This window comes from Poecilia mexicana, unplaced genomic scaffold (genome assembly GCF_051168715.1).
Source record: "Poecilia mexicana isolate PSO_F unplaced genomic scaffold, ASM5116871v1 scaffold_9, whole genome shotgun sequence".
NCBI lineage: Eukaryota > Metazoa > Chordata > Actinopteri > Cyprinodontiformes > Poeciliidae > Poecilia > Poecilia mexicana.
In genome coordinates this window covers 18,844,301-18,871,754 of record NW_028263378.1, presented here as the reverse complement: position 1 = coordinate 18,871,754, position 27,454 = coordinate 18,844,301, and the positions used below count along the sequence as shown (strand labels likewise).

The window sequence follows — 27,454 nt, the reverse complement described above, 5'->3', positions numbered from 1 at the left end:
TACTTTACAAAAGAAACAGTTTAATAAGTGCATGCATGTCTGTTATACAGTCTGTACTATTTAAAAAAAATACCACTGTAAACTTTTACTTGGTTTCTTTGATTATGTGTTCTGTCTGGCAAATGGGATGTTTTAAAACAGAAAAAAAAAACAAAAAAAAAAAGCTGCAGCCAAATAATCAAATATAACTGATACAATTATGACCTGGCAAAAATTCAGCTTATCTCACATATACTCATGATTCCAGCAAGAGAATTTATTAATATAAAATAACCATAGGTTTTCTGCAAGACCTTGAAATACGAACAGACAGAAATGCTTCTTTCAGCGTTTTGCAGATATTGTCACAACCTTTAAAATTAATCAGTAACTAATTACAGTATAAAAAGCATATTTGCTCAGAATCCAGTTTACCATTAAAGGGGGTTGAGAGAACTAGCTTCTTCATGTCAGTTTCCTCACACTGAGTTGAAAGTAGGGGACCATAACTTTGGCAATTTGTGCCTTTTAAAGCACAGTAGGTACAAGAAAACCATATAAAATCCTTATATTTGGTCCTCTTGGTGAATGAATGAAACGCACCCACATCACAGTTATGAACAAAGTCCAAAGGGGAGAAATGTAGCAATCAGTCATTGGTGCAAGTTTTTTTTTTTCTTTTTTTTTTTTTCCCCATTTGCGGGTTGCTTGTTGTACTCGGACGCTGCTGTTGCATAGCTCTTTTTGTGGTGAACGAGACAAGATGATGGGTGAGGATGGGTGGGACTATCAGACGGAGACATGATGGGAGAGTGGTTCCGTTGTGATGAGGGGGGAAGAGCATGCTAGGTCTCCTCAGGGCTGCAGTACTACCTGTTGCTGTTGGACATGGCATACTGAGTCTGCTTCTGCTGGAGGAGCTCTGTGATGGCCAGCAGCTTTTTCAGTACGTGCTGAACGACAAGAGAAGCAGAAAGTGATTATTTTCTAGAGCGAGGGCGTGAGCTGTGAGGAAAGTGGAGCCGTCGCTCTGGGCGCCTGACCTGCTGTGCGCCCCGTTCGTTGCTCAGAGTGCGGAGCTCGTCCGAGTGCGTGGCGCAGACCTCGTGCAGCGCAGCCAAGTCCCGCGACAGGTCCGTCCTGAACGACTCCGGGTGTTCAGGGAGATCAGGGACATTCTACAAACGCAGATCATCATCATCATCATCTTTAGCTTTCAATTAACAGCTTCTGTTCCTCTCTGAGCCCGAATGAATCAGAACCACGTCACAGAAAACACATCCAGCCATTTCTTGGCTGGATGTTGCTTGCTTACTTCTAAGAGCCAGTCCTGATCTCTGTTAAATATAATAAAAGAAATACGAAAGAAACTCACGCCTAACTCATCCAGGAACATGATCATCCGATGCTTGTTGTTTTTAATAAATGGGTTAACTCCCTCCATATAGGGTTCCTGGTAAAATGAGAGAAATAAAGATCAAAATACCATCAATGTTTACGAAACTCAAAGCCAGACGGAAAAGGCTTCAGACCTTAGCACCAAATTCAACCAGGTTGGCCAGATTCTGGACAGACTTGGCCACCAGTGTGAGGGTCCTGGCTGCTGTTGGAGATGGAGGGTCTGTGAAAAGAAGAGGAAGTTTAAAAAAAAAAAAAAACACACACACACTGCATCATCTGTGTGATGTTAAACAGAAAACTGTTTTTCAACAGATGCTCACCAGCAATGATGTTGAACATTCTGGGGTTGAGAATGGCAGGGCAGATCAGCCTTAGAAAGACAAAGCCACTAGAGAAAAAAAAAACTGTTTACTCACACAGTAAGTGGGACACACCACTTACTGTGTGACTGCAGAAATATCTCATGTGGCTTTTAGATCTAATAATGTTTTGCCCTACATGATTCGCAGGTTTACCTCACAACCCTTGTCCGCATGGTGTGGTTGCTGGGGAACTTCTGCTGAACAGACTTCTGCAGGCAGCCATAGATGAATCTTAACGTCCTGGAGAGACCGATACAAAATGGATCATTCAACTTTAATACAGCTTTCACAGAAATATCCCTCAGCTCATTCTGTGTTTTTGCCTCTGATCTTACGGCGGTAGGATGTCCGCAGCCATGAAGATCTTCTCCACAAGCTCCGACAATATGTTGAGAAGGTGAGTCAGGTTGGTACTAACGTCCTCATTCTTTTCCAGTTTGGAAGGATTTAACTTAACACAGAGGGACAACTGGAAATTAGTTATTGTAATTCTTTACAACTATGATGAACGAATTTTCACATTTTCTCATGTTGCAATCCCACTCCGTTGTCTTTTACTAGGGTTTTATTTAAACCAACACAATGTTGTGTAGATTTTAAAAGTGGTATAAAACTGGAAAGCCTGTAAACCTGCCTTTTGCTTGATTTGGACCTGCACATATAGACCCTAAAGGTTTTGCTCATTCTTCTGTGTGAAACAGATCAAGGCAGTTGGAGATGGCAGAATTCATTTACCTTTCTCAAAGAAAATGAGACTAAATGCAAACATCAGATGCAGTTTTCATATTTTTTTGCACATAAAGAAAATCGGTTTCCTTTAACTTCAAAACAGGCATTACCTTATAGGTCTCATAGAAAATCCTCCATGATTATATACTTGTTGCAACAGAGCAAAATGTGACAAAAGAGCAAGAAGTATGATTTTTATTTACTTTTTTCTTTTTCTGCAAGGAACTAATAGTGCAACTATATTTTATTTCACAATGCACAAACTCTCACAGATATGAGTTACGGTGCAGCAGCTGGGAGTTTCTTGTATAGTTACCTCACACGACTGTTTGCTCTCCATGATTTTGAGGATGGTGTCCTTCAGCGCGTAGTGGACGAAGGGCGTGGCCGTGGCCTTCATGTACTGCTCCATGAGCGTGCTGGCCAGCGTAGTTGCTCTGAACAACGTTGTTGCCTCATCTGGTAAAGGCCCGCAAACGTGAGATGTTATACAAATTGCTGCCGTCACACACATTCCTCAGTTTACATCACACACAACAAAAAAAAAGTGCTAAATCCTGCGAAACAATGAAGAGTATTGCTAAGCTGCAAGACGACTTGTGACAGCATGCCCTCACTGTGAACAATCCCCTCATGTTTATCCAAATTCCTGAAGGAGGCAGCTAACCGATTCTTGGATCCAGATGATCGTTGCTTGTTTTTGCAGGAGTTTAATCCCCCACATTTGTGATTCTTACCCTCCATGTTAATTTCTCTGTCGTTGAGCGTCCTCAGTAGAGGCGCTTCAGCCTTCTCGTGCCTGAAGATCCGCAGGAGGAGGCTGGCCAGTAACGTGCGGTCCTGACCACAAACGTTGGCCAAAGCGTAGATTGCGTGGAAATCTTTCTGCAGGATCATCTGCAGAGAACACTTTGGGTCAATGGACATCGCTGGCACTGAGACGAGACTGCCGTTGGAGGAACTTCACAATGAGTCGGACCTCTTTGAATTCACTGTACTCCTCCTCCGGCATGATCTTCTCCATGGAGTAGCGGTGGCGCACGCGCAGCGATCCCGGCTCGATCCCCTTCAGAGGGACGTGGGAGCTCAGCGGGAACCACTCGTCAATCATCTGACCCTTCTGCAAGCGACCCAGCTGGCACCGCATGAACACTGCAAGGGACGCGTCAAATAAGCGAGTTGTGAAACAAGGAAGGGAATAAAAAGCCGCAGTAATGACCGCCGTACTTACAGATGTCGCTTTCTTTGTTCTTCTTTGTTTTGTTGCCCAGACTGATTTCAAATCTGTTTACTTCACTGGACAGATCACTAAAGTGAGGGAAAAAAACAAACACACACACGGTTTGTAATTCTGCAAAAGTTAACAGAACAAAACGAGGTGGGGAGTCCCACACGCTTACTCGAAGATGAACTCCTCGGTGAAGACAGGATTCTGCCCTTCTCGCGGCTGCGTCTTGGCAACCTGGACGCTGTTCAGGTAGATGTTGCAGTAAGGGTTGGTAAAATACTTCACCGGCAGCTTGTGGGCCTCCTCCACATACAGCACCAGGCTGCTCACCTGAGAGACAAAAGTCATCAACACACACACACAAAATGCTACGGATGGGCAAATTCATAACATGTACAAGGCGACGCTTTTCAGAGTACATAAGCAGGTCTAGCGTGTGTTGTGCGGTACAGGCATTGGCAGACGATCACTAGTTTAGTGAGACTGACAAATAAATCGTCAAAATGAAGGATTTTTGAGAGCAATTATCTCTTTTCATTGGTGCGACCATCAACTGTTTTGCTGCACTTTAAGGAACACAAAGCGTACCTGCCGGAGCCTTTTGTTTGAAGTCGGTACAGTGGTTTTTCTTAGGTTACTGCAGAACGTCTGAAGGCATTTCATCCAATCCTGCAAAAACAGAGCGATGTTATGCCATCCGAGAGACGCAAAATGACAAAACTGAAAGAAATGCATGATAGATACATAAACATTTTTTGTATAAAATTATAAAAACAGTTTCTACTCATTGTGATCTGCAACCTGGAGCACGTTTTGGTAAACAGCAGTAAAGGTTGGGTCCATCCCTTGTGACTCACTTTAAGGTTCAATTCTGGCATTTCTTTCTTTTAAGACAATGAGATCATATTACTAAAAGTGTGTCACATAATATAGTGCTAAATAAATGTATTTACTTCTCTAGAATCAAGACTTGCTCAATCCGTTGCTAATAATTTCAGACCTGCATTTGAGGCATCTTGCAAACAGCCGAACGCTTTGTGTTTTAGCAACCGAGGCAGCAATTTTAGCAAACATGGCATCTGGACAACGGCAAGATTGTTACACTTTTGATGAAAAAGCTGAAGCTTTATTTACCTGCGCCTGCTCTGGGACCTCTCCTGCAAAGTAGAATATGTACTGTTCCTCACTAAAGTGCTGGACAACAATCTGGAAACAGTTTGGCCTGAAAACGTCAAACAGAAAACAAAGCTTTACAATTTTTTTTTTTGCTTAGGTAAAGCCATTATCTCACGTCTTGTTTTCTGGAAAACTGCCATCAGCACCTGCCAAACAGACTGTCGTGCACACAATACACGGAGCACACACTTAGGTCTATCAGCCCTTTGGGTTTGGTAGCTCTCTTCTCGCTCTCAAAATAGATGAGCTGTGCGTCGTTGCCTTCCAGGATGAAGTAAAGGGTCTTCCACCTTTTTCCTTTTCCTAAAATCATAGGGGGAAACTTAGAATCCTGCCTTATGCGACTGACAGAATTTGCAAATAATAGGAAACCACTAGTGGAGCTGGACAAAGACAGATACCTTTGCTGAAGAGGAGATAGCCTTTTTTGACTATGTTTTTGTAGAAAGCATCTTTTGTTCTCCGTCTGATAGTGTTATAAATTTCCCTCCCATCCGTTATGTCAGTTAGTACTTGCTCCTGGTGCTGCGTAAGAAGACAAATCCACCCAAATTACAAAATAACTATGAGAAACAAAAATACTCCTCTTTCATTCACAAAGCCATTAAATGTTGCATCAGAGACAATTCGAACGTCTACAGCTCCAACAGAAAAATGTTGCATGGATATTTCTTCATTAACTGTTTTCACAGCTTTGTTAAAGTATGCAGACAAATTCAGATTTTGTATTTTCTTTTAACCAGAGTATGAGATGGCTGGAAATATTTGCGTCTTTACTTTACCAGGAGCTTTTCTCAACTGATCTTACTTTAATTACACAATCACTTCTTGTGCTTACCTGTATGGAAACGGGTTCTTTCAGGTTGTAGCCCTCAACAATCTGTTCTTTCTTATAATGGTCAATGATATCGTCAAGGCTGCAGCAGAGCAAAAAATAAATAAAAAAAAGAACAGACAAACATTGAATGGAAGACAAACTGACTCAGTTCCAAAGGACAAGGCAAGCTGAAGCTGTGCATGGCAAATGTTTAGTCAAAAGGCGTGATTAATGCCAAATGCATTCCAGCATGGCAGACGTACCTGTTGTAGTACCTCCCTCCCATCATGTACTGATTGTTTGGAGTCGGGGAGATCTTGAACCTTTGGATGTTTTCACTAGTGCGAAAAAAGAGGGAGTAGTCCCCGGGTGTGTTGTCTGATGGTCGGACCAGGAAGCTGCAAACCTGGCCAACTAAGACATCGCAAAGGGTGAGGGAGACAAATTCATAAAAACTACACTATACATAGTTCATATAATCAGATATTTGTGAGAAAGAACAAACAACTGCTGTAGTGACAGCTCTAACTCAGCAGAAAGTAAAGAAAATGCTACCTGACATAAGAAGGTTGTAAGCCTCCGTCTTTGTGATCTTTCCATGATACCAACTAAAGGTGAACATTCAAAATGACAGGAAAAAGAGGAACTGAATTAATCACACGTCACCCGTGTTAAAATATTCAGGAATTGTAAATCTGTTCTTCACAAAACGTTAATAGTTAAAAATGATATATATATATATATATATATATATATATATATATATATATATATATATATTTTTTTTTTTTTTTTTTTTTTTTTCCAGGGATCAAGCAGCTTACACTTTTCCCTCGTGTGGGTCCTCCTCCCGGCCCTGCAAGACAACATGCAAACACAAACTTATTGTTTTGAAACTTTTCTCCTGCTGCAGGGAGCATTCAGGGAGACTTCTCTAAACTACCCACACCTGTTGCTGCGCTTTGCAACAGGTGTGGGTAGCTGATGTTACCTAATGACTAGCAGAGAGTCATTAGCTAATATCAGCTCCTTATACTTATGTTACTTTGTAAAGAGCAAGATACCATGTGGAATAAGCACTTACAATTTCTTGCTACTTATGCCACATTTATCAGTCTACTTTTAAGTCTATAACAAAATAATGAATGTTATAAACGACTTTATGTCAACTGTAATAGCCAATATCTTCTATTCTGTCGGGGCCTTTTTGTGCAAACTTCAGGAAATTGTTGTAATCGTTATTCAAGATTATCATCTACGTGTTTCACTTACCACCTCCTCCACCAGATCCTCCACTATGAGCCCCTGCTCTTCTGTGCGAACATTGGCGACCCACATCCAGCCGTCCTCCAGGTCGTTGTGAACAATGAACATGTCTCCTTTCAGAAAGCTGTGGGCACACACGTCAAAATGCCATGACAAAGCTCCTCGTTTTGTGTAGACGATGGTCCTACACTGCGGCCAGCAGGTGTCTCCTGCGGCTTAAAACGGAGGTAGATTTTGCACGTCGTCTGCACTGCAGAGCTTAAGGCTTGCAGGCATGCCGACTTTTCTGCCTGACTTTAGACAGATGTTTATCAGATTTAGGAAATGAGGGACACAGATGGGAGCATCAGTGAGTGCGCGCGTTGCAGCTTAACAACTGCTTTTCAATAAGTCAGATGATGTTCTCTGCAGGTCGCTGAAGCATTCCACAAAATCAGGCTGTTCTTTGTGAGCAAAACAGGCAGATGTTTTCCTTCTCTGCCTGGGATCTCTGTGCTCGTGTGTGTGTGAGTGTGAGTGTAATTCACAGTAATGAAAGTGCTTCTAAGAACAAATCCGAATGGGACAAAAAAAAAAAAAAAAAAGACATTCAATTTTTGATTTGTCTAATAAGTGTTTACCTGATCTCATCGGTATCTGGCACTTTGGTGTATGGAAGTATGGCCCTGACTCTCCTCCTGTCTTCTACAGGCTGTGGAAAATAAGAAGGACAAACTCTCAGCGTTGATCTTCCAAAATCATCAATCATTTGTTTGGTCAAAACTGATTTTACTAAATAAGTTTCAACTTATTTAAGGCAATACAGCATGAAAATATGATTAGCATTAGCTTTGCCTCAAATGACCTCCCTGTCGGCAAAAGAAAAAACAAGGGAATAAGAGGATAATTTCTTGTACAATGTGGGTGGGGAACAAAAGAAGCAGAAGAAAACAAATCACTATTCCTTTTCAGTCATCCTAAAAATATATTAATATACTTCCATCCACTTTTCCCCAACTTTAACACAATTCATATGAAAAATAACTTTTGATGAGATTCCAAGAGATTTAACGTCCCTCGTGCACAAAGTTATCTGGAGGTTTAAGTTTCACGAGCTTTTGTATGATAACAGATCCAAATTATCAAGGGAAATTTCTTCTCATTCCCATTGGACTGCTCTTTATTTTTACAAGAAACATTAAAGAGATTTACTGATTTTAAAAGATAATAATGTGGCATTAATGGGAAATCTGGACAATTTCACTAATGCTGGAATATGGCTCACAGTAATAGAGGGTCGAAATATCACGCATACCCTATTTGCAAATTTGACACTTTTCCAGGATTCTCACAAAGTGCAATAAGTGAGGAAGAACTCCTTTGACACAATAATCTATTAAAAAAAAAAAAAAAAAGACCAATCATATATTTAAAGCTGTGAAGTCAGTCTCACCTCTGGAGGTGCCACTGGTGATAGGAGCTTCTCTCCTTTTAATAGGCAAGACACATAGCTGTAGTAACCAATCAGGTCTGATAGAGAACAGAACCGTCGACCACCAATGTAATAGTCCCCACACATGGCGATTATCCTGGAAAACAAAAACAACATTAAGCGACAGCAGATCTTTAACCACAGGTTCTTTCAGTTCTAATCGGTTCATCAATCTCACTTTTTATTCATGTAGGACCCAATGAACAAACTTTCACCACAAACAGCATGGGGGAGGAGGTGTGTGTGTGTGTGTGTGTGTGTGCGTGCGTGCGTGCGTGCGTGCGTGCGTGCGTGCGTGCGTGCGTGCGTGCGTGCGTGCGTGCGAGGAGTAGCTTGGTGAATGTGTGTAAAAATGTGCCACAACAAAAGCATGATGTCATTCATGTTGTCCTCATAGATACCCACTTAGCAACCAAAGACTGCTTAGAGAGCAGCCTGCTTGTAGAATCGTAGCATAAAAAGGACGTTTTGTAAATAAAACAAGCCTTTTTAAGAAATTTAACAAAATTTTTCAGTTTTTTTTTTTTTCTTTTTAACTTTACTTTTGCATGACGTTAGATTTATATTTGGATTTTTGTTTAATTTACATCTACTGACTATTGATTATGTTTTTATCTAAGCTTAAAGACAAAACTATTACAGATCAACTGTGGTCTCAATATAGGATACACTCAATAACCCCAATGTGAGATTCTGACTAATTATATTCAAAAAAGGGTCACTTAAAATAACTACATCTGTGAAAAAATAAGATAATTTATGTGGATACAGTCAATGTTACTTTTCTTAACTACATTTTAAGTAAAAGCTCATTTTTAAATATCAATCTACAGTTAGATAGCAACAAAGAAATGTGTTTGTAACAGAAATGTTTCTGATATATCTCCAAAGTTAATTAAATAATATTTTTTTAAAGAAAATGAATAAAAATATAAAACAACTTGGTGTTTTTTTTTTTTGTTTTTGTTTTTTATTTTTGCTTAGCAAAAATAAAATTATTTACGCCCACCCAATCACCGGAAAAATCTTTTTTTCTATTTACAGCCATCAACCCCTTCGTATGACTGAACAAGAGTCTGAGATTTGACACGAATAAAAACATTTTTGGTAACATTTCTGTGTCCATTGTGAGTGTTGCTGTGACAAAGAACCAAGACATTTTCAGAATATTATGTTGATTATGGCTCAAGCCTGCCAGCTAATACGCTGCCATATTTAGGCCAAATCAATCAGGACAATTCCACAAAATAGCTTTAAAATTGAAAATGTTGTTGCAGAACAGAAACTCCTGAAAGTGTCTGTGTAATGTATGAAATATAAATACTTTGTGTTAATACTCCAAATTAGCATGCACTGCGGCTAATTTTAATTGTTCCAACTAATAAAAACCTTTTAAAGCACTCTGACGTACCTGAAGTGGTTGACCACATTGGTCATACTGAGGAAAGACAGGACAAATGAACCGGGCCGGCGGTCACTCTCCCTGATGAGGTAGCTGCCAGGGGTCCGGGCCTGGCGTAAACGCTCCTCTGCAATGGTTCGGTCTAGTTTGCCATGGTACCACCTGAAGACGACAAATAGCAGAATGAATAAAGGAAGAAAAAAAAAAAAAGACATAACATTCATAAGTTACTACTTTTAAATGGAAGAATAAACTACATGAAGCCCTTAAAATGTAAATGCAGGAGCTATTCTTTGAGTTTTAACTACCAAATGTTAAAAGTTTAACATGTTTTTCTATTATTTTTTTCTTTTGACAACTTGCTCTTCTAAAAATAGGTCAAAAAAGTAATAAAAAAAAAAAAAAAAAGTATAGCAGTAAGATAGAACGAGGTGCAGCAGCAGCAGCAGCTCTTTTCACAAGAGACCTAAGTGGCTTCCACTTGGTTTAGGGAGCACAGGTCTGTGCTTGTAAAGAAAACATGATAAAATATGCTTTCAATCATTAGGCTGCTGATAGTGTGCTGACAAAGAAAGCACAACCAGCAGGAGAACTGCTGGGATTTTTATATCATTAAAATGAGAAACGGTGCAGTTGTACAGAACAAGAATAAACAGAAATAGCATCAACATGAAGGAAAATTTTAAAAAAAAGTAAACAGGCTAGATTTTAGTGGCAACTGTATTACACACACACACACACACACACACACACACACACACACACACACACACACACACACACACACACACACACACACACACACATTACCTAGAAGTAGGCCAAGAACGACTCAAACAACCTCCAGTTGCAACAACCAAAATGATAAAATGCAACATGAAAAACAAGATTCAGCTGTGATTGCTTCTGCTTCAAGCCAATCTTGGTAATCCATGTTGAGCCTGCGTAAGACGTGCAGGGTTCAACTCTGCATTGATGCGCCTTGACAGGAAGATGCTCAACTTTAACAAGCGGCTCAGTTTTCCTGCTCCAGGTTCAGGTTTCCAGGTTCAATTCCTGCTGCTGATGTGAAGCAACCAATCAGACTTTTACAGTGATAATATCAGAACATATTTAAATGTTAAAAACACAACAAAGCTGCCCTTCTCCGTTAGGTTTACAACCCAGTTTCGTAGTAAGAGGTTGGTGCAAACACAGCTGATGTATGAGTAAGAACTGTATTAGCCATGCAGGAGCAGGTCAACCCGACACAATTTCTAAACCATCTCCACCAAATGAAAAAGTTTAAAATGCATTAGAAGTTGGCTGATGACAAGAAAAGCCGATCACTAAATCAAGACTGAATACTAGAAGAAAAAAAAAAAAGCATGATTGAAATTAGTCATGGCATGATAGTAACAATAATCTTTTTTTTTTTTTTTATTAGCCATTTGCAAACCCCAAAAACCATCTGTGCCATTTGGAGTGTTAATTTTGCCATTTGAACTGCCTCAAATTTTTACTGCCTACCGTTAGCGGTCACTAAAAGATGAAACAGTCGCTAGTATTGTTGTCTCAAAACTAGAATTTCCTCTTTAAGTAAAATAACATCGTCACATGTACTTAAGTCAGTTGTTTAAACTTGTTTATATGTTACTGTGAAATCATTAAAAACCATTTAATAAGTTTCAAAGACTTATTAAAGGAAGGATTGTGATTTGTTGAACTGCCCTTCTGCTTGTGAAACGTTTTTTTTGTTTTTTTTTTTGTTTTGCTGGATGGCAACTTTGGTGTTGACTTTTCCAGTGACTTTGCCCACTGCAAACACATCAGTGTCCAGTATTTGTGAATGTTGAAAACTCATGTGAGCAGAATGGTGCAGAGGTCCCGCTCTGTCTGTGCTCCCTGAAACTTAAAGGAAACCCCAACAGCAAGCACACGTCAAAAAGAGACGTGACTTTCCATTACCCCACACTGACGGCACCTGGTATCGACCGATCCGCTTTGAACCCGCTCCATTCAGAAGCCTTGACACTTCTGATAACGCTTTCCAAGGCTGGCACACTTCAGTGCAACTCCTCTAATGTGGGTTAAAGGTGACAACTTGCATCATGTTAGGAACAGGTAATGTGGACATAAACATTTCTGGTATGCGCCAAGAAGAAAAATATATATATTAAGATTTCACCAATCTTTTGACTACAAATATCACTGAGCTAAAGCCTCATCAGCTTACTTCTCTTCATAGTTGATATTTTATGCAGTGCAGGCATTCTGCTAAACATTTCATTTCCTATGCCTGCTTTGCCTTTCAAGGGCCACAGTGACTTAAAAAAAAGTGTGTAAAATTTTCTTGCAGACCTATAGAATAAGAGTAATTTACATGATTTAATAATTGAGAGATGCAACAGGACAGTATAAAGTGACAAACAATTACAAAGTGTTAGCGTTTTTTTCTGCTTTGAAAACAGACTCCATAATATATATGAATAGCCTTTTCCAGCTATTGGATGCAAGAAAAAAAAAAAAAAAAAAAAGCTCTCAAAAGGCAAGATTTCATTGAAAACGTTGCTCTTAGCCAACATATGATGTCACAGGCAGATGGAGCCTGAAAGTGTGGCACAAAATTAATTAGTTAACAGTTCAATTTTTTTTCTTCTCCATGAAATACATATTGCTTACAACAGTATGATAAATTTGCAATCCATGACATTGGGGGAAGCAAATTTCTACCCATTTAATGCCTGCAAGGAAATAGAAGCAAACATGCAAAGAAACAGAACCGAGTGTGACGCTTCAAGCCGAACAAGCGTTCGAGCGACGGAAGATGAGCCGTGTCATTGGCAGGGATGATCCTAGACGGCGGTAATAAGAGACACCCATCAACACACGTTCAGACACTGAACAGCACAGTCATGATGGGCTTGTAATCAACATCCTGATACAATTTCACAGAACAACACACAGATCTTCATGACCTGGAAAGTTGATTCGTAAACTGAACGGACTGTAAACCTCAACCATGGAGATTACAGTATATGGTTCTACCATCCGTTTCAGGAATGGGCCGTCATGTCAGCACACGTGTAGCAAGGAGAGCAGAAATATCTTGGCTCCGCTGAGTAAAGCCGAGCCAGCTTTTCAGCAAGCAATTCCCCCGATGGTCAACAAAAGATGGAAAAAAAAAAACTTCCATTTAAAAAGCTAGCAGATTTTTTTTTTTTTAATTTTCAGTGTTTTTAATGCCATTATGAAATTCGGTTTTAATGCAACTATTCTATTAACTACACATGGTTCTAAGTCATAGATGTGGTGTTTGATTCCGTTTCTTGCCATTTAGCAAACAACAGGAAGACAACTGGATACTGTTATAAAATAAAATCATAATATGTGATTTTACAAATACCTCCTGACCAGCCACCGCCCCTTCCCAACACACACACAAACGACAACAAGATGAAAAAATGCTAAAAAAAAAAAAAAAAAGCAGGTGTAACTGCAGACATTGTTATGGTCTACTACAATAGCGTATATGACTAATATTCTTTTGGCAATTTTTGATTTGTAGACCTTTGCCGAGGCAGATAAGATCAGCGGATAAGATGGGCTTCGCAGTTAAATATCAGCCAATCACCGAGATAAATCTGGTCGATTTATTGTTGCGCCCTACTGCTGAGCGAAGGAACGGTGCAAGTAAAATTCCTTAAGTGTCACAGCTGAAGGCTGTGAGCAGCCATAACTAATGGGCTTCGCTTCCAAAGTGCATTTGTAAAAGAGGAAGCTCTCACAGGAGATCATACAGATTATGACCAACTGATTAGAACAGACATGAATATGATTAATGCAAATCGCTGAGCATCAAATTCAGTTTGCTTGTTTAGCAAAACGAGTCAGTAATTAAAACAAAAGAGAGTGTGCCAAATGCCAATCTCTATGCAGCAGCAGTGTGTTTAGGAAGGGGCCAACAGTGGCTGCGTCACCACATGGGGGAGGGAGCCCAGCCAGAGGCTCTGCACCGTTTATTAACTTCGCAACTGCGGCTGCGCTCGAGTTCTCGTGTCGTTCCAGTCCTGGTACCTGCATGTGGGTAATTACACACACAGACCAGCTCGACAGTGTGTAAGCAGCTTCTCCGTCTAGGTAATTCACAAAGATGTGACTGTGCAACATCTGGAATACCACCAGGCAAGATCACATGTGTGCCATCATTTAAGCTTCAATCCAAATGGATTTAGATCTTTAGAGGTTTACAGACTAATCACTCAATAACTAATCTGCAATTGGTAAATCAAAAACAACATGAAAACATTGCTAAAGTGCTGTGTTGCTTTTTTTTTTTTGTTTTGTTTTGTTTTGAACAGCTCTTAAATCTATATTTAAACTCTCACCAAAGTGCTGCACAGCTGAACTGAAACATTCAAGTCTGCATAATATTAAACACATTTGTAATAGAGGAACAGTTGGGGAAACAGAGAAGGCAGCTTTTTCTGAGCTTTGCAAGTTTTGACGCTCGCCTGCCCTCCGTGTGCAAATGCAGCTGATTTCACATTTCCCTCTCAACCCCCGCAAAGCATTTTGTTTAAAAGAGAAATGTCCAGAAAGTAAATGGAATGCATCTTTAATGCTTTTTTTGGGGAGGAGCTAGGATCATAAATTAATGAATTAGTCCTTGGTAACATTTTGAGACGCTTCGAGCCTAAAGTTAAACATTATTTTAAGTGCCGTTTTATTGTTACCACAGAGTCGGAATCTGGAGCTGGACTCTTGTCTTCAGGGGGAAATTAGAGCAACAGGACAGAAAAATTGCTGTGATTCGCTTGAGGTGGACGTCGTCTCTGCCTCTGTCGGTCCGTCTGCCTGACTCATTAAACTATCATGTCGTCCTCCACTGTTGCTATGGGTGCATCTGTACTTTGACATCTCAAGAGACATGCTGTCTGCCCTTATCAAAATCAAACAACAAAAAATGAATTAAACCCAACTTTATTGTATGTCATCATTCTCTGTATGCACAACTGATATTTTTGTATATAGTCAATGTATTTTTATGGGAGGTTTTTGTACGACACCAACAAATGACGCGTATAGTTTAACTTCCCTTGTTATTTGACTATCTACAAAACAAAATCTTTAGCTGCACAGTCGAGGCTCAACTGGAAATCACAACAATAGAGGCAACTTCTGCATCACAGTTACAGATATAACCAGTCTTTAACGGTCAGATATGCAGCATAGAAAAATTAGCGTCCCCTTTCACCTGCCAATCTTGAAAAACCATCGACGTGGATCAAACACCAAAAGGCTCATTGGTTGTTTCACAGGACTTCCTACGTCCTACAATAAGCCTTTATTACATTTATTTTAAAGGAACAATCTGTAGCAAACAGAAAAACAACTAAATAAAGAATTTAAAGGTAAAGTAGAGCTCAGTCATTAGTCATGTAATCAGAAGCACGTGGAACCAGCAAATGAATGAGTCACAAATTCAGTCGTTTGAAGATATATTAATCGTCTCCAGTCAAACATCTGCAGCTAATCAATTTGACTAGCTGCGTTGTCGCAAATGTTCAGCATTTGGAGCGCTAATCCATCCATCCATTTTCTTTACACCCTTGTCCCTCAGTGGGGTCGGGAGGGTTGCTGGTGCCCATCTCCAGCTATCGTTCCGGGCGAGAAGCGGGGTCACCCTGCACAGGTTGCCAGACTGTCGCAGGGCAACACAGAGACACACATACACACTCTCTCACCTAGGGGCAATTTGGAGAGGCCAATTAACCTGACATGTTTTTGGACTGTGGTACCCGGAGAAAACCCACGCATGCACAGGGAGAACATGCAAACTCCATGCAGAAAGACCAGGGCCGGGAATCGAACCCAGAACCTTCTTGCTGCAAGGCAACAGCTCTACCAACTGCGCCACTGTGCAGCCCAGAGCGCTAATAACTGAAATAAAAATTGCTTTTGTTTACATTAACAGGCTAAAAATGGCGTATTTGGCACAACATTTGGGGTTGGATATGTTTGTGGTTTACTTCATCGCATTAAAGGTTTTAAATCAGGAAAAGATCACGTCGTACTGAAGTCAGCCACATTAACATTTAAACTTTGTGCAGAAAGCAATTAAAAATTGATTCATAAAACAACATATTGTGACAAAGGCATTTGGGCTGCATGAGATGAAAAAAATATACGATATGTGACGATGTCAATCCACACTGCGATGACGGTATTACTTGGAATAAACGCTTACAGAGTTAATGCTGTTCTACTTTCGGTTTATTGCACTCACCAACCCCAGATAGTGACCACAATGACGTTTATATAATCAGATTTATTGCAATACATGCGATTCTTTGTCCTGTTAATAATGCTGTCACTGATACCGTGATGATATATTCACAGCATATTGTAAAACCCTACTAAGGAGAAGCAATAATCATAATAGGGAAAAAAAGTTGGTTAAAACGTTTATCTACTAAAAATAACTTCTAACCGCATGATTTGGATTTCTTCTTTTTCAGTTTGTAACAATCTATCCTCTTGGTGGTTCTAGGAGGTGTTCAAAATGTCTTATTTTTTAAAATAAAATAAAAAAAAGCACAAAAAAACTATTGAGTTTAATTGAACAGATGCAATCCTGAATCCATATTATTGACTTACACTTCTTAAAGTTTTATTTTTGGAGAAGTGTGGCGCCGAGGTTCTGCTGGGAGGGATTCAGAGCCAACAAACTGTTTAATACGTTTTTATCATCACTACAATAATTACCTCAAAACATCCTGAGAACATTTTGAGTGCCCGTCTCTACTCGATGCTATAAATGAATGTTGGGGATTGAAAAGAAACTTCAAGGCTGAGTGGAAGCCTCACTTACGCCGAGTTCGCCCTCTGCTGCATCTCCCTCCTGTGTCCCGTACTCTCACAAGGTGCATCCACTCCACCAATAGCGCTGCTGCCCTGGTAAAAAGTGCAAGCTCCAGCGTGGGAAGACGACCAAAGAAATGTCTAAATCCAATAAAGGCATTGGGGCTTCCCCCAGTTGGAGCCCTGACACAGTCATCTCTCGAAGCCAGGTACGACGAGCAACATCCGTGGAGAACAATCAAACGGGAAGACGACAAAGACCAAAACTGGCTCAGGTGGATTCACTTGATTAATCAGTCTGATCAACCAGTTCAGTAACGACACATCTCGATCTTATCATTTTAAAGGTCGGTTTAAAGAAAGACGGTGGTGCTGTAGCCTTCTGGTCTTTGCTCCACTTAATCCTGCAATGATTTCTCTTCCTCCGACTCGCTCCTCTTTCTCTCTCAAAAGCACACATCCTGAGCATGCTGCCTATTGGTTTCTCTACCACAGGGAGGCAAGGATAGGGAGTGGCATATGTTAACAGACAGATGTAAAAATACCCATTTAGGTGCAGCCTATGAAAATTTGAACACACCGACACACGAGCTTCAGCTACATTAACATTGACACACAAACTCACAAGTTTGTCCATCTGAAGTGTTTCAAAGTGGTTTTAGTCTCACTCCAAGCGCTAACTTGGGAAATGAATGAAAGTCGTTTTGATGCAAACACCGTTTAGGTTTATGAACTCTCCAGCCAGCCTAAAAATCCTCTAAACTTCTGTTATTGTTGCCTATTCATGTTTACACAACAGATAAAGCCAAGCAGGAGATGACTGATGCAGGAGATAATTTACGATTTTTATTTATTTTTTTTTGGTAGTAGTACCGTTACACTTTTCAGATTGTTTTTGTCCTTAAATCGTCAGAATTACATTGACCTACTGGTCTTGTATTCTGTAAGGAGTCTACTGTCGGATGAGGAAATCTTAAGCCACATGATCACCAGGATTCAGTAAAGCACCCATGATGCAAGATGAACCATCATAGCTGTTTACTTTGTGCAAGCCAAGACGATGACAGGACGAGTGCCAGACGTCCGACTGATGAGTGCAAGAGCCATCTATGTGTCCGAAGCAGTGATCTGCGTCAGCGCTAGCCAGCCAGTGAGACAGACGAAGATGGACGGCGGAAACCCAACATGTTGGCTTTCCTGCTGTTAGTCAGTTTGCCTGAAATAACACCATTAAATCAGAGGTAATAAGCTTCACTGTGACAATCACACAGTTTTCCTTCTGAGCTTTTAATTTCTAAAAGCACAACTGCTGGAAAAGTAAGCTTACGTTTCTAGTCGAGCACTGTTATTAGGGCTGCGACTAACGATCGTTTTAGTTATTGATTATTCTATTGATTATTCTGAAAATCAGATGGAAAAACTTGGCAGTGGACGACTGTTTCACGGTCACGATTAATCGTTTCAGCCCTACTCGTCATGCAAACATTTACAACGAATCTGCCATCATTTGAAAATGATGCAGATGGTTTATTAGTGGGAATGAATAGCTTTATTAAAACAGCAAATAGATTGTTTGTAAAATACTTCAAGTATATTTATTATTAAAATGGAGACAACAAACTTTTCAATATGCCATTTTTAGTAAGATGTAAATGTTTTCCAAACTTGTTACCCCATCTTCATGCATGTTTATCCATTAAGAAATGGCTGTTTTTTTTGTTTGTTTTTTTTTAAATCAGAAAACCTTACTGGTTGAATGAAAAATTATCTCCAGGTATTCCAGCGATAAGAATTATTTTGGCCTCAACCCTTCTACACTTTCACGTTCGGTGCAGAAAGAAACAGCTTCCCCTCATGAAGTGAGTCGGCAATTTCTCTTCATCGTGTTTTACCGACTCGGTGCTTCACGTTTTTCTGAAGTTCTTTTACAAATCTTCACATTTTCTTCCAACTTTTGCTTTTCTTTTCTCCTAAAAAAACGAATGATTTCATCGTGTAATAGCAAGCTTTAGTATTTGTGTGAACGCTATGAATGACAAGGCAATTGTGCAATTTCATAGCAGAACATTAACAAAGGCAGCAACAACCCAATAGAGGTGGTTCCCAGGCAGCAGTACAAAGTAAGTACTGTAGTCACTCAACATTTGAATGTTCCAGAAATATTCTAGCATTACCATTAAGTCTTAACAACAGGATGGCGTAGAAAAAAAGCATGGTGGTAGTGTGAATGTCAGATGAGGATACAATATTGTGTAACAAAATAGCAATGCATTCAGACCACAGACTTTGCCTTGCCGGTGCAAAACCGATTTTACAGCTGGAAAACTTGGGGTGGATTTTCAGCCAGCACGCCTGACAAACCAGCTCTAAGAAGGTTTCTGCAGGTTTACCAAATAAAGGAGTTTTAAGACCTTTTTTTTAAGACCAATATGAATAAAATGTAGAACCTACATCACAACAGAAACGTGCAGAGGAAATGTGAGAGTGAATTTTAAAGGCGCCACATTCTCAAAAAAAAAAAAAAAATGTGTCACAAGTACTACTATTACGCATATACTCCCTGCACAAGATACCTGCGTTTTACAAACATGGAGGAAAATTAAAGGAAACAGATTTTAAGTGGGATTAAAACACGGAAACAAAAAAGTACAATGCATAAAATACAACAATGGACTCTGCTGTTAGAATAAGACTTATTCTTGTGCCGTTTTCACGTTTGACGCAAACGCCTCCAAACAACAAAAAGGCCCGACTCTACAGAGGAAAGTGACTCGTATATAGTCGTGGCAAGTTTTATTTTCCTGAGGAAGATTCACTGAGAGCTTATTGAAACCATACGGCCTCAGAGCAGAACTGGAGAACTTCTTTACATCAAGTTAAATGCTGAAAGAGAAGAAAATATTGTCCAAACTGCAGCGCACACAAAAAGTACAGGAGCCTGTGCGTTGATCACACATTACGAAAATCAACAGCGTTAAAAGCAATGAGTTTTCATAGGATTATTGTGTTAGTTTTGACAGCCCTAATAAAAGCATAGATTTATATACACGCTTGCATTACTTGGAAGTGTCAGCGTCCCCATCTAAGAAACTCAATTTTCTGTATTAGCGTTGAGATTGTGGGAAATGTCTCCATCAACGCATAAACAGCTTAAAGAGCTTCCAAAGGTCTGTATAAGTAATTTTATAAACTATTTGCTGAGCTCACCAGCCAAATACTTGTGTAATGACTGAAAAAGGCTCACTAATATAGTCCTTCCACTTTTCCGAGGAGGAAAATACCTTTTTAAGAGGATATGATCTGAATGGTAACAATGTGCCGGCCTTACAGACTGCGTCTACTAGCCACACAAAGGTAAACAAGACGGTGTTGATATTAAATTAATACGGTTGCAGCAATATTCCTCATTCAACCAGCAAATCAGGTAAACTCATTAACACAGCCGCTGGTTTTACAATCCCACCATCTAATCAGGGAACCCCTTCATGGCTTAAAATCTCCTCTAATCTTCGTGGAAACTCAAAATCAACCACTCATTTCCCAAAGAGTTGTTAGTTTAATCTGAGGCACAGGCCCGCGTGTTTCCAAAGGTGGCAGGAACTCACGGTGTTGGGCACAGGTCGCACACTCTATTCAAGAGTACGTAAATCTGTGTGGACTTGTGAATGAAAGTCGCAGTGGCCATTTGTGTAGAATTTATAAAGAGAGATTTCAGAGATCTTCAGAGGTGTAAAGACTGTGCTTTCTTTATTGACCACGCAGGTTAAGAGCTTATCTTTTGTCTTCTGACCTGCTCATATCTTGGCAGAATAATGAGACTGTGCTTTCTGAGCCAGAATGATTTATTGTACTGGGTGGGTCAATTGAGAAATTTGTCAAAATTTTCACACTTCAGTTTTTTAGTCAATCCCTTCCTACCAAAATGTACATGGATGTCTTCTGGAGAAAAAAAAAATGTATTACCAGCTAAACTCAATTTCTTTAACTACACCATCACCTTGGACTCCACAGTATCAGGAAATCATGCAATAATATTTAGGTTTGGGAATCATTTCAATTTAAATGATTCTCAGCTTCTCAATTTTAAGTCCATGAGTTTTTTACCTTTTTTGAATGTCATTGTGAATTTTTATACAATTTTTATCCAACTACTTAAATATCCCATACCTACTCTAAAATATAAATTCAATCTTTTCTAATCAAATGAATAAATCTTTATTCCAGACAGAGGGGTGCATTAAAAATAGGAAAGAATGAAAGATAAACATACAAAAAGATAAAATATTGGACCAGGAATCAAACCTACGACCTATAAATCTAAATTTAAAAATCTGAATGTTTCTGGGCGAATTGACATGTTAGTAACGGTTCCAATTCATTCTCAAGACTTGATGCCCAAACCTGACGATAACAGAGATATCGCTGTTAAATATTACACTTTGATAAACCAACATTTACCTCATTCTTCTTCGACACATCTGTGCCAGGACTGGCAAACTACAATTCAGATGCAATTCAAAAATATATTTAGCTCATTCTGTGTAGCACACCGTCTTCATAGTGATACAGACACAGGAAACTACTATTTAGTTTTGTTCCTGCTCTAAAGGTAATTTTAAGTATGCTCGGACGTCTTGCAGTGACAAAGTTGGTGTCATTCATCCAGTAAATGTTGGCTACATGTTTTACAACAGATTTAAATACTTTCAGCCGTGGCGGAGGCCATGATGCAGGCTTGACAGGACAAGGTGTTGATGGAATGGAAGAAGCATGAGAGCGATATGGGTGAAACGTAAAATAGATGAACTGACAAGATCCAAAATCTGGTTTCTTTCTTAAATTAAACCCTTTATTTATTTAGAATAGATCACTGCTCAATATTCCCAAGTATAACTGATCATCATACAATCAGTACCACAAATAAAAAGTAGTACATGCTAAAGTTTTTTTTTTTTTAATTTAAAACTGTTTCCCAATTATCATATTTTCCACACTACAAGTTGTACGTTTTTCATAGTTTGACTGGTCCTGCATCTTGCAGTCGGGTGCATCTAATGTTCTTTTTTCCCCTCTTTATACCGCATTTTTTAAATAATGCGACTTATAATCTGGAGCGACTTAGAGTCCAAAAAATATGGGAAATTCTCAACGGGGAGGAGAAAGATTTTTGCTAAGACTAATCAGACTTAAACTTGACTCTTTTAGATTTTTTTTTTTAAATAAAAGTTGTAATAGATACTTCAGAATTAATTGTGAACTTTTTACATTTTGAGCAACTTAAACACATAATATACTAATTTCACTGATAATTGCTCACTCCTAATTTAGTGGAGTAAAGAATTTTCTTAATCAGAACATGATTAATCTATTGTTTAGCTTAAAATAGGTACACAGAGTCCAATCTCAATCTGACTGGGGTACCAGAGCATTTTTACTTTCTATATTTCACTTATTGATCAGGACAGTCAGTCTTCATTGTCTGCTCAATTCAAAAGCACTACATCTATCAAATAACTTGCAGCATAGTTGCTACACGGTTACTAGTTAAAGATCTGCAAAAAATCCAATAGAAAGACGCTGGTCGAGCAGGTCTGGCATTAAAAAGCCAAATTGTCAAGTCAGACCTCAAAGAAAATTTGTAACACCTGCAAAACCCTGATTAGTGTCCATCTGGTGTATAATAAAAGCTTTATAATAATAAGTTTTTCATACTCTCCAGGATGGAACCATGTTAGAGAAATGTCCCTGTCTTTTACTAGAGATCTAAAAATAAAGTGTTCTGGGTGAGTGGGCACAGTGTGTCATGCAAGTCAAATCCAACTAAAAAGGAATCACAATGCACACTATAATCTAGAGATTGACTGCCAATTTAACCTTTACCTAACCAATATTGGATAAAAATATGACTCTGGGACATAGCGCCAAGGAGATACATTACATTTACAGGTCATAACATGCCAGATATAGAAAACGTGAAGTCTCCAGATGGCTATTTTTACGACAAAGCTGTGTAACGAGGGTGACCACTCAGCAGAGACGTCACAAGTTCCTATTTTGCTATTCATCTCCCAGCATTTTTATTTTTTTTTTCCAAATGCCAAAGACAAAACTTGCCAGGCAGGTACTCAGCTGTAAGTCAACACACCCCGTATGTACAGTAAGTGTAGGGCTGATAAGCGAGCTACCTTCGTGGTATTGAAATGGAGGAGCGTTGTTGTAACCACAGCTTTGACAAACTATTAAACTGTCAGTGTCAAATAATTATTTACATTTCTCTTCTGCTTGCTAATTATAGCTCTCACAAAGCAGTCACCTGTTTTTGGTGGCAGCTGGCGCTACAATTAGAGCTGTTAATGTTATGGTGCCGACCAGTAGCTGAGCATCGCAGTGTACGCTAAAAACAACAAAAAAAAAACACACCTTTTTTTTGACACGTTGTACTTTCACCAACAGGATTTGTGAAAGTGTCACAGATTTAAATAAAATAAAAAAATCGAATGCTGCAACGTTTTCATTGAGAAAACGTTGAGAATGGAGAAAAAAACAATAAGCATCTGATCGGAAAATGGTTTAAAAAAAAGAAAATATATTGCTTATGTTTACTTTACATGTGCCTGACAGAAGAGGAAAGGGCAGAGCTGACCAAAGGGTTGGGTTTTAGATCAAGGAAAAGTAAAGTGAATTTACTCCACATTAAAAGCTGCCATACCTTTCAACAGCAAAACAACTTCATACAAACACACTGATGTATTTAACAATGCCTACAACATAATATGCTGGCTTTGAGCCAGTGTCTTTATGCACTGATTTGAAACAGGCTCGGAGAGGAAATTGCTGTCTCTTTTTAACAATGTTGACACTTATAAAAGGACGTACTGTTGTGCCAAATGCGGTGTTTCAGGTTTTTCTTCGCCTCCGCTAAACACCTAATGCAGACTTCAGAAGCTTCTGACAATAAGAAGAGAAAACAAACAAACCCGTAACCGGCTGCTAAAAAGCTCCTGACGAACTCCTGGACAAAAATATGCAAGATCGAGGTGAATAACTGAATAATTACCTTGTATTACTGAAATAAAATCTTCTAGAAAGGATTTCTAATGAATATTTAATTGAGTCGATCCTTTGTGGTGGACTGACGCACGTCCATAAAAACACATGACAGAACAAAAGGAAGGGGCAGCTTTAAATGTAGGGACCTTCCTGAAAAGCCGCCGGTGTAGCACATGTAAATCCAATTAATTCATTAATGGATTACACAGTAGAGCACTGAGTTACTGAAATATTGGATAGCTGCAGGCCTAAACAAAAACACTTGGCTTTAAGCAAACACACACAGAGGCTCAGGATCTGAAGGTGTGGCCGACAGGTATGTTACCGTACGACAACAGAGGCCAGTTGTTGTGCCTGGACGCTTGGTAATTTACAACCCGATAACCGTAGGTTTTAAACTGTCTAGTCATAATTTACATTTCTCCTCTGCTGACACCATCCTGTAGGTGTCACCATGTACGGAGCTGGACTCAAAGCGATAGCTGGTTGTAAACAAAAGTCTGTAGCTTAGATATTATTTAGCAGAGTAGTAGATGTACCTCTGCAGAAAAAGATTTATTTTTTTCTGTCCACTTCCACAAGAGTGGGAAATCAACAGCATCAGATACTGATACGAGTACATCAGACTTTTTTGACTGACTGGGTCAAATTAAAAAAAATTTTAAAACTCATAATAATCGATTTTTAGCCATCATTTTTTTTATGATACGATATATTCAATTGTAGCCGATTTTAATTCCGTTTGTTTTATATCCAACGATCCAAACATCACACGACAAGAAGATGTATACTTTTTCGCTGCCCTGAAGAAGTTTTGAAATCAGGACACATTTCTGCAACTGAAGCGATCAGAAGTCGGCGAGACTCTGAACGGTGCGTGATCCCGAAAACACTCAGCGGAAGTGGAACTCCTTATCACATCGTTTCCAGATAGCAAGACACGTTGAGACCAGATCAGGAATGATGCTTTGTTAATTCTCCTTCTATTGATTGGTTTAGTTGCCGCCATGATGTACTCTGTGCATAAAGTTGAAAATGTTTATGAATCTGCACCAAGAGGTGGTGTGTGTGTGAGATCTGTCAAAATGACAGATGGCCATCAGATTTTTTTCTTCACCATTTCAGAAACCCGCCAAAAGTGGAGATTATTCAAGAAATGCCACCACTGGTGTTTAAATGTGTCTTCATCAGCTTTTCAAAAATAAAGTTTTCTTGCAAAGTGTGCCCCCTGTGAAAAGATTCATAACATGTGCATTCACGTACATGTTGTGCTTGTGAATGAACTGGCCTGAAATGGTTCTGTCAAAAAAAACTCGTGGTAAAGTTATGAGGTAAAAAGCTCATACAGTTAACATTAATTCAGAGGTTTAGACTATTTTATCCTGAAACACCTGGTTATCTAGCCTAATTAAACCATGTTGATGTTTTTTTTAACCCCGTCTCTAAATAGAATCATTAGAAATCGGAATCGAAACGAGGAATCGGAACCGTTCAAATTCAAAAGACGCCTGACCCTTCGCAAAACACATGGCTGATCATTTTGACAGTAATACAGTAATATAATGCGCTAGCCTCATTTGAACTGGAGGCTTAAAAACAAGGAGTGTTCTGTCGCGTGTAGAAAATGTCCGGGTTGGCAAGTGTCCTGAACAAATGTAGCATTGTTTTAAACCTGCATGCATGCAGAAAGTTAGTGTTTCAAAGCACTGCTTTTTAGAAGATAGCACATGAATCTGGAAAAGCATGCACAGGAACTCCAAACCTTCACTCAGGTCTGTCTGATGTTTGAGGACATTACAGTTCCACTGTGAACTAGAGATTTAACAAAACCCTTGATGTCAAACGTATGAAACAGTGATAGACTATGTGGCTCACGCCATAAACATGCTCATCATGTTGTATTTTTACCTTTGTGATCTTTTCATACTCAACTATCTTGGAAAAAGAGTGGTTTGCCATGGGACATTTCATAGACACTCTCCATTACGTCATACCCATCAGTATTTAGAACAAAAATGTAATTATTAAGTTTATTATTAAACTTGGCTACCTGTGTCATTCAAAGGAGCACTTCACCAGCAAGCCAGGACATATTTATAGACAGACTTTCAGCTGCACTATTAAAATTAATTTCCGGCTGCCAGAACCTCTTCTGAAATGATAAAAAAATATTCCAAACATGCAAATGATACGCAGCACTCCAGGAAACTGTGAATCGAGGATCACAGATACTACCGGATCCTGAATATCAACTTCCACATTAGCCGAAGCAATGTTTAGAGACTTTTAAAACAGTTGCAACTTAATTATTAGTAGACTGAGACAAGTATGTAACAGTAGAAAGGAAGTCGGCACCAAATTAAAAAAAAAAATAAAAATAAAAAAAACTTTTTGCTTGCTGTTGGTGAAATTACAATTGCTCGGTGTCAAAGAACAGCGCGTCGTTTTGAACTGGTGTCATACTTACTGGTTCGTGGGAGGTGCAGAGAGAGGAAACACCAAATCTTCCTCATCCCCCCAATCCGGCAGGTCGCTTTCATCAATGGGGGGCGCAGGTGGCAGAGGTGGGAAGCTCGAAGAGCCATCTGGGCCTGTAGATGTGGGTGAACTCCGACTGGTTGGACTCTCCGAGGTGGGAGAGTTGCACATGCCGCCCCTTGTCCCTGAGTTGGTTCCTTGGAAAACTGCCTGTCCACCACTCCCAGCTGCGGAGAGCACTGATCCCGTTATATCTCCACCAGGCACCGGAGAGATACTTGTGTCGGGAAGCGAGTCCGGAGAAGTGTCTGAATGTTGGCGGGTGGTTTGGGTCGGTTCTTGTCCCAGATCGGTGACTCGCACTCTGTTATGCTTAGGATAGTAGGGAAAAGGGGCCGTCTCCGGGCCTCCTCCTCCGCTTGCCACCCCTGTCCCTGTCGTGACCGAACCCGCATCCTCACTGCTGACCTCTGTAGCCATCATGTTAGAAAAGTACGCAGAGGGGGAAAAGTCCAGAAGGGAACCTGCCCTTCCCCTCTGTCCTCAGAATAATCCTTCAGTGTTTGGGCTTCGTGGAAACAACACGAAAAGTTTCTGAAAAAACACGTTTAGCTAGCAAGCTAACGTTAGCCAACAGCTAACTTAGCTCCCTTAGCTTTGCAGCCCCTTCGCTCGCTAACGCTAGCAGCGTCGAGACACTTGATGAGTTCTTGCTGACTAGGTCTTCATTGTTTCCTGAGTTTAAAGTTCACACAGAAACGGTACTTGGAAATAAACCACGCACAATATGCTCAGAAAAATACCTGTTTTCCGATTTTTTTTTCTGTTTTTAATTCGGACCTCACCCTTAGACCAGGCAGACCACTTCTCGAGGAGTGTTTTATTGTCACTGTTGTGTGTAATCCCCGTCTTTTTTCCAGTGTTGTTGCTTTCTTTCGTTCTTAGTTCGGTGCCTTAAAATAAAAACCGAAAACGGCCAATCCTTGTCGCCTAATTCTTTGAATTATATGTCGTTTTAGGCTTGAAAAATGAATTCTGTTGTGCAAAAGTTATGCTTTCTTGATCATTCCCGCTAAGTACGCTGTTATTTCTGGGTTTCAGGGCTGGTGGCTTGTTGCCCGCTGCTGCTCTGCTGCTTTTTCTCTCCCCTCCCTCTGCCTCTCTTCTTCAATCACAAAGCAGACGCAGCTAAGTGAACGCCGAGCGTAGAAACTTTAATCCATTTCATCTTCAATCGGTGTTAGCTCGTCAA

At 39.7% G+C, this 27,454-nt stretch overlaps 1 protein-coding gene across 1 annotated transcript; it reads right to left on the bottom strand.

Annotated features, from left to right (window-relative positions):
- On the bottom strand, positions 1-27,454 carry rasa1a (RAS p21 protein activator (GTPase activating protein) 1a). The gene is made up of 25 exons (XM_088008937.1): positions 26,192-27,454; positions 9,841-9,993; positions 8,391-8,526; positions 7,579-7,649; positions 6,965-7,082; positions 6,517-6,548; positions 6,248-6,300; positions 5,956-6,106; positions 5,714-5,792; positions 5,277-5,400; positions 5,022-5,178; positions 4,834-4,921; positions 4,288-4,368; positions 3,872-4,029; positions 3,703-3,779; positions 3,451-3,623; positions 3,209-3,368; positions 2,788-2,930; positions 2,078-2,193; positions 1,896-1,982; positions 1,701-1,768; positions 1,512-1,600; positions 1,355-1,432; positions 1,023-1,157; positions 1-932 (listed from the first exon to the last, which is right to left on the bottom strand). Exons 1-25 carry the CDS (start codon positions 26,683-26,685, stop codon positions 849-851), a joined length of 3,105 nt encoding a protein of 1,034 aa, XP_087865063.1. The 5' UTR covers positions 26,686-27,454; the 3' UTR covers positions 1-848.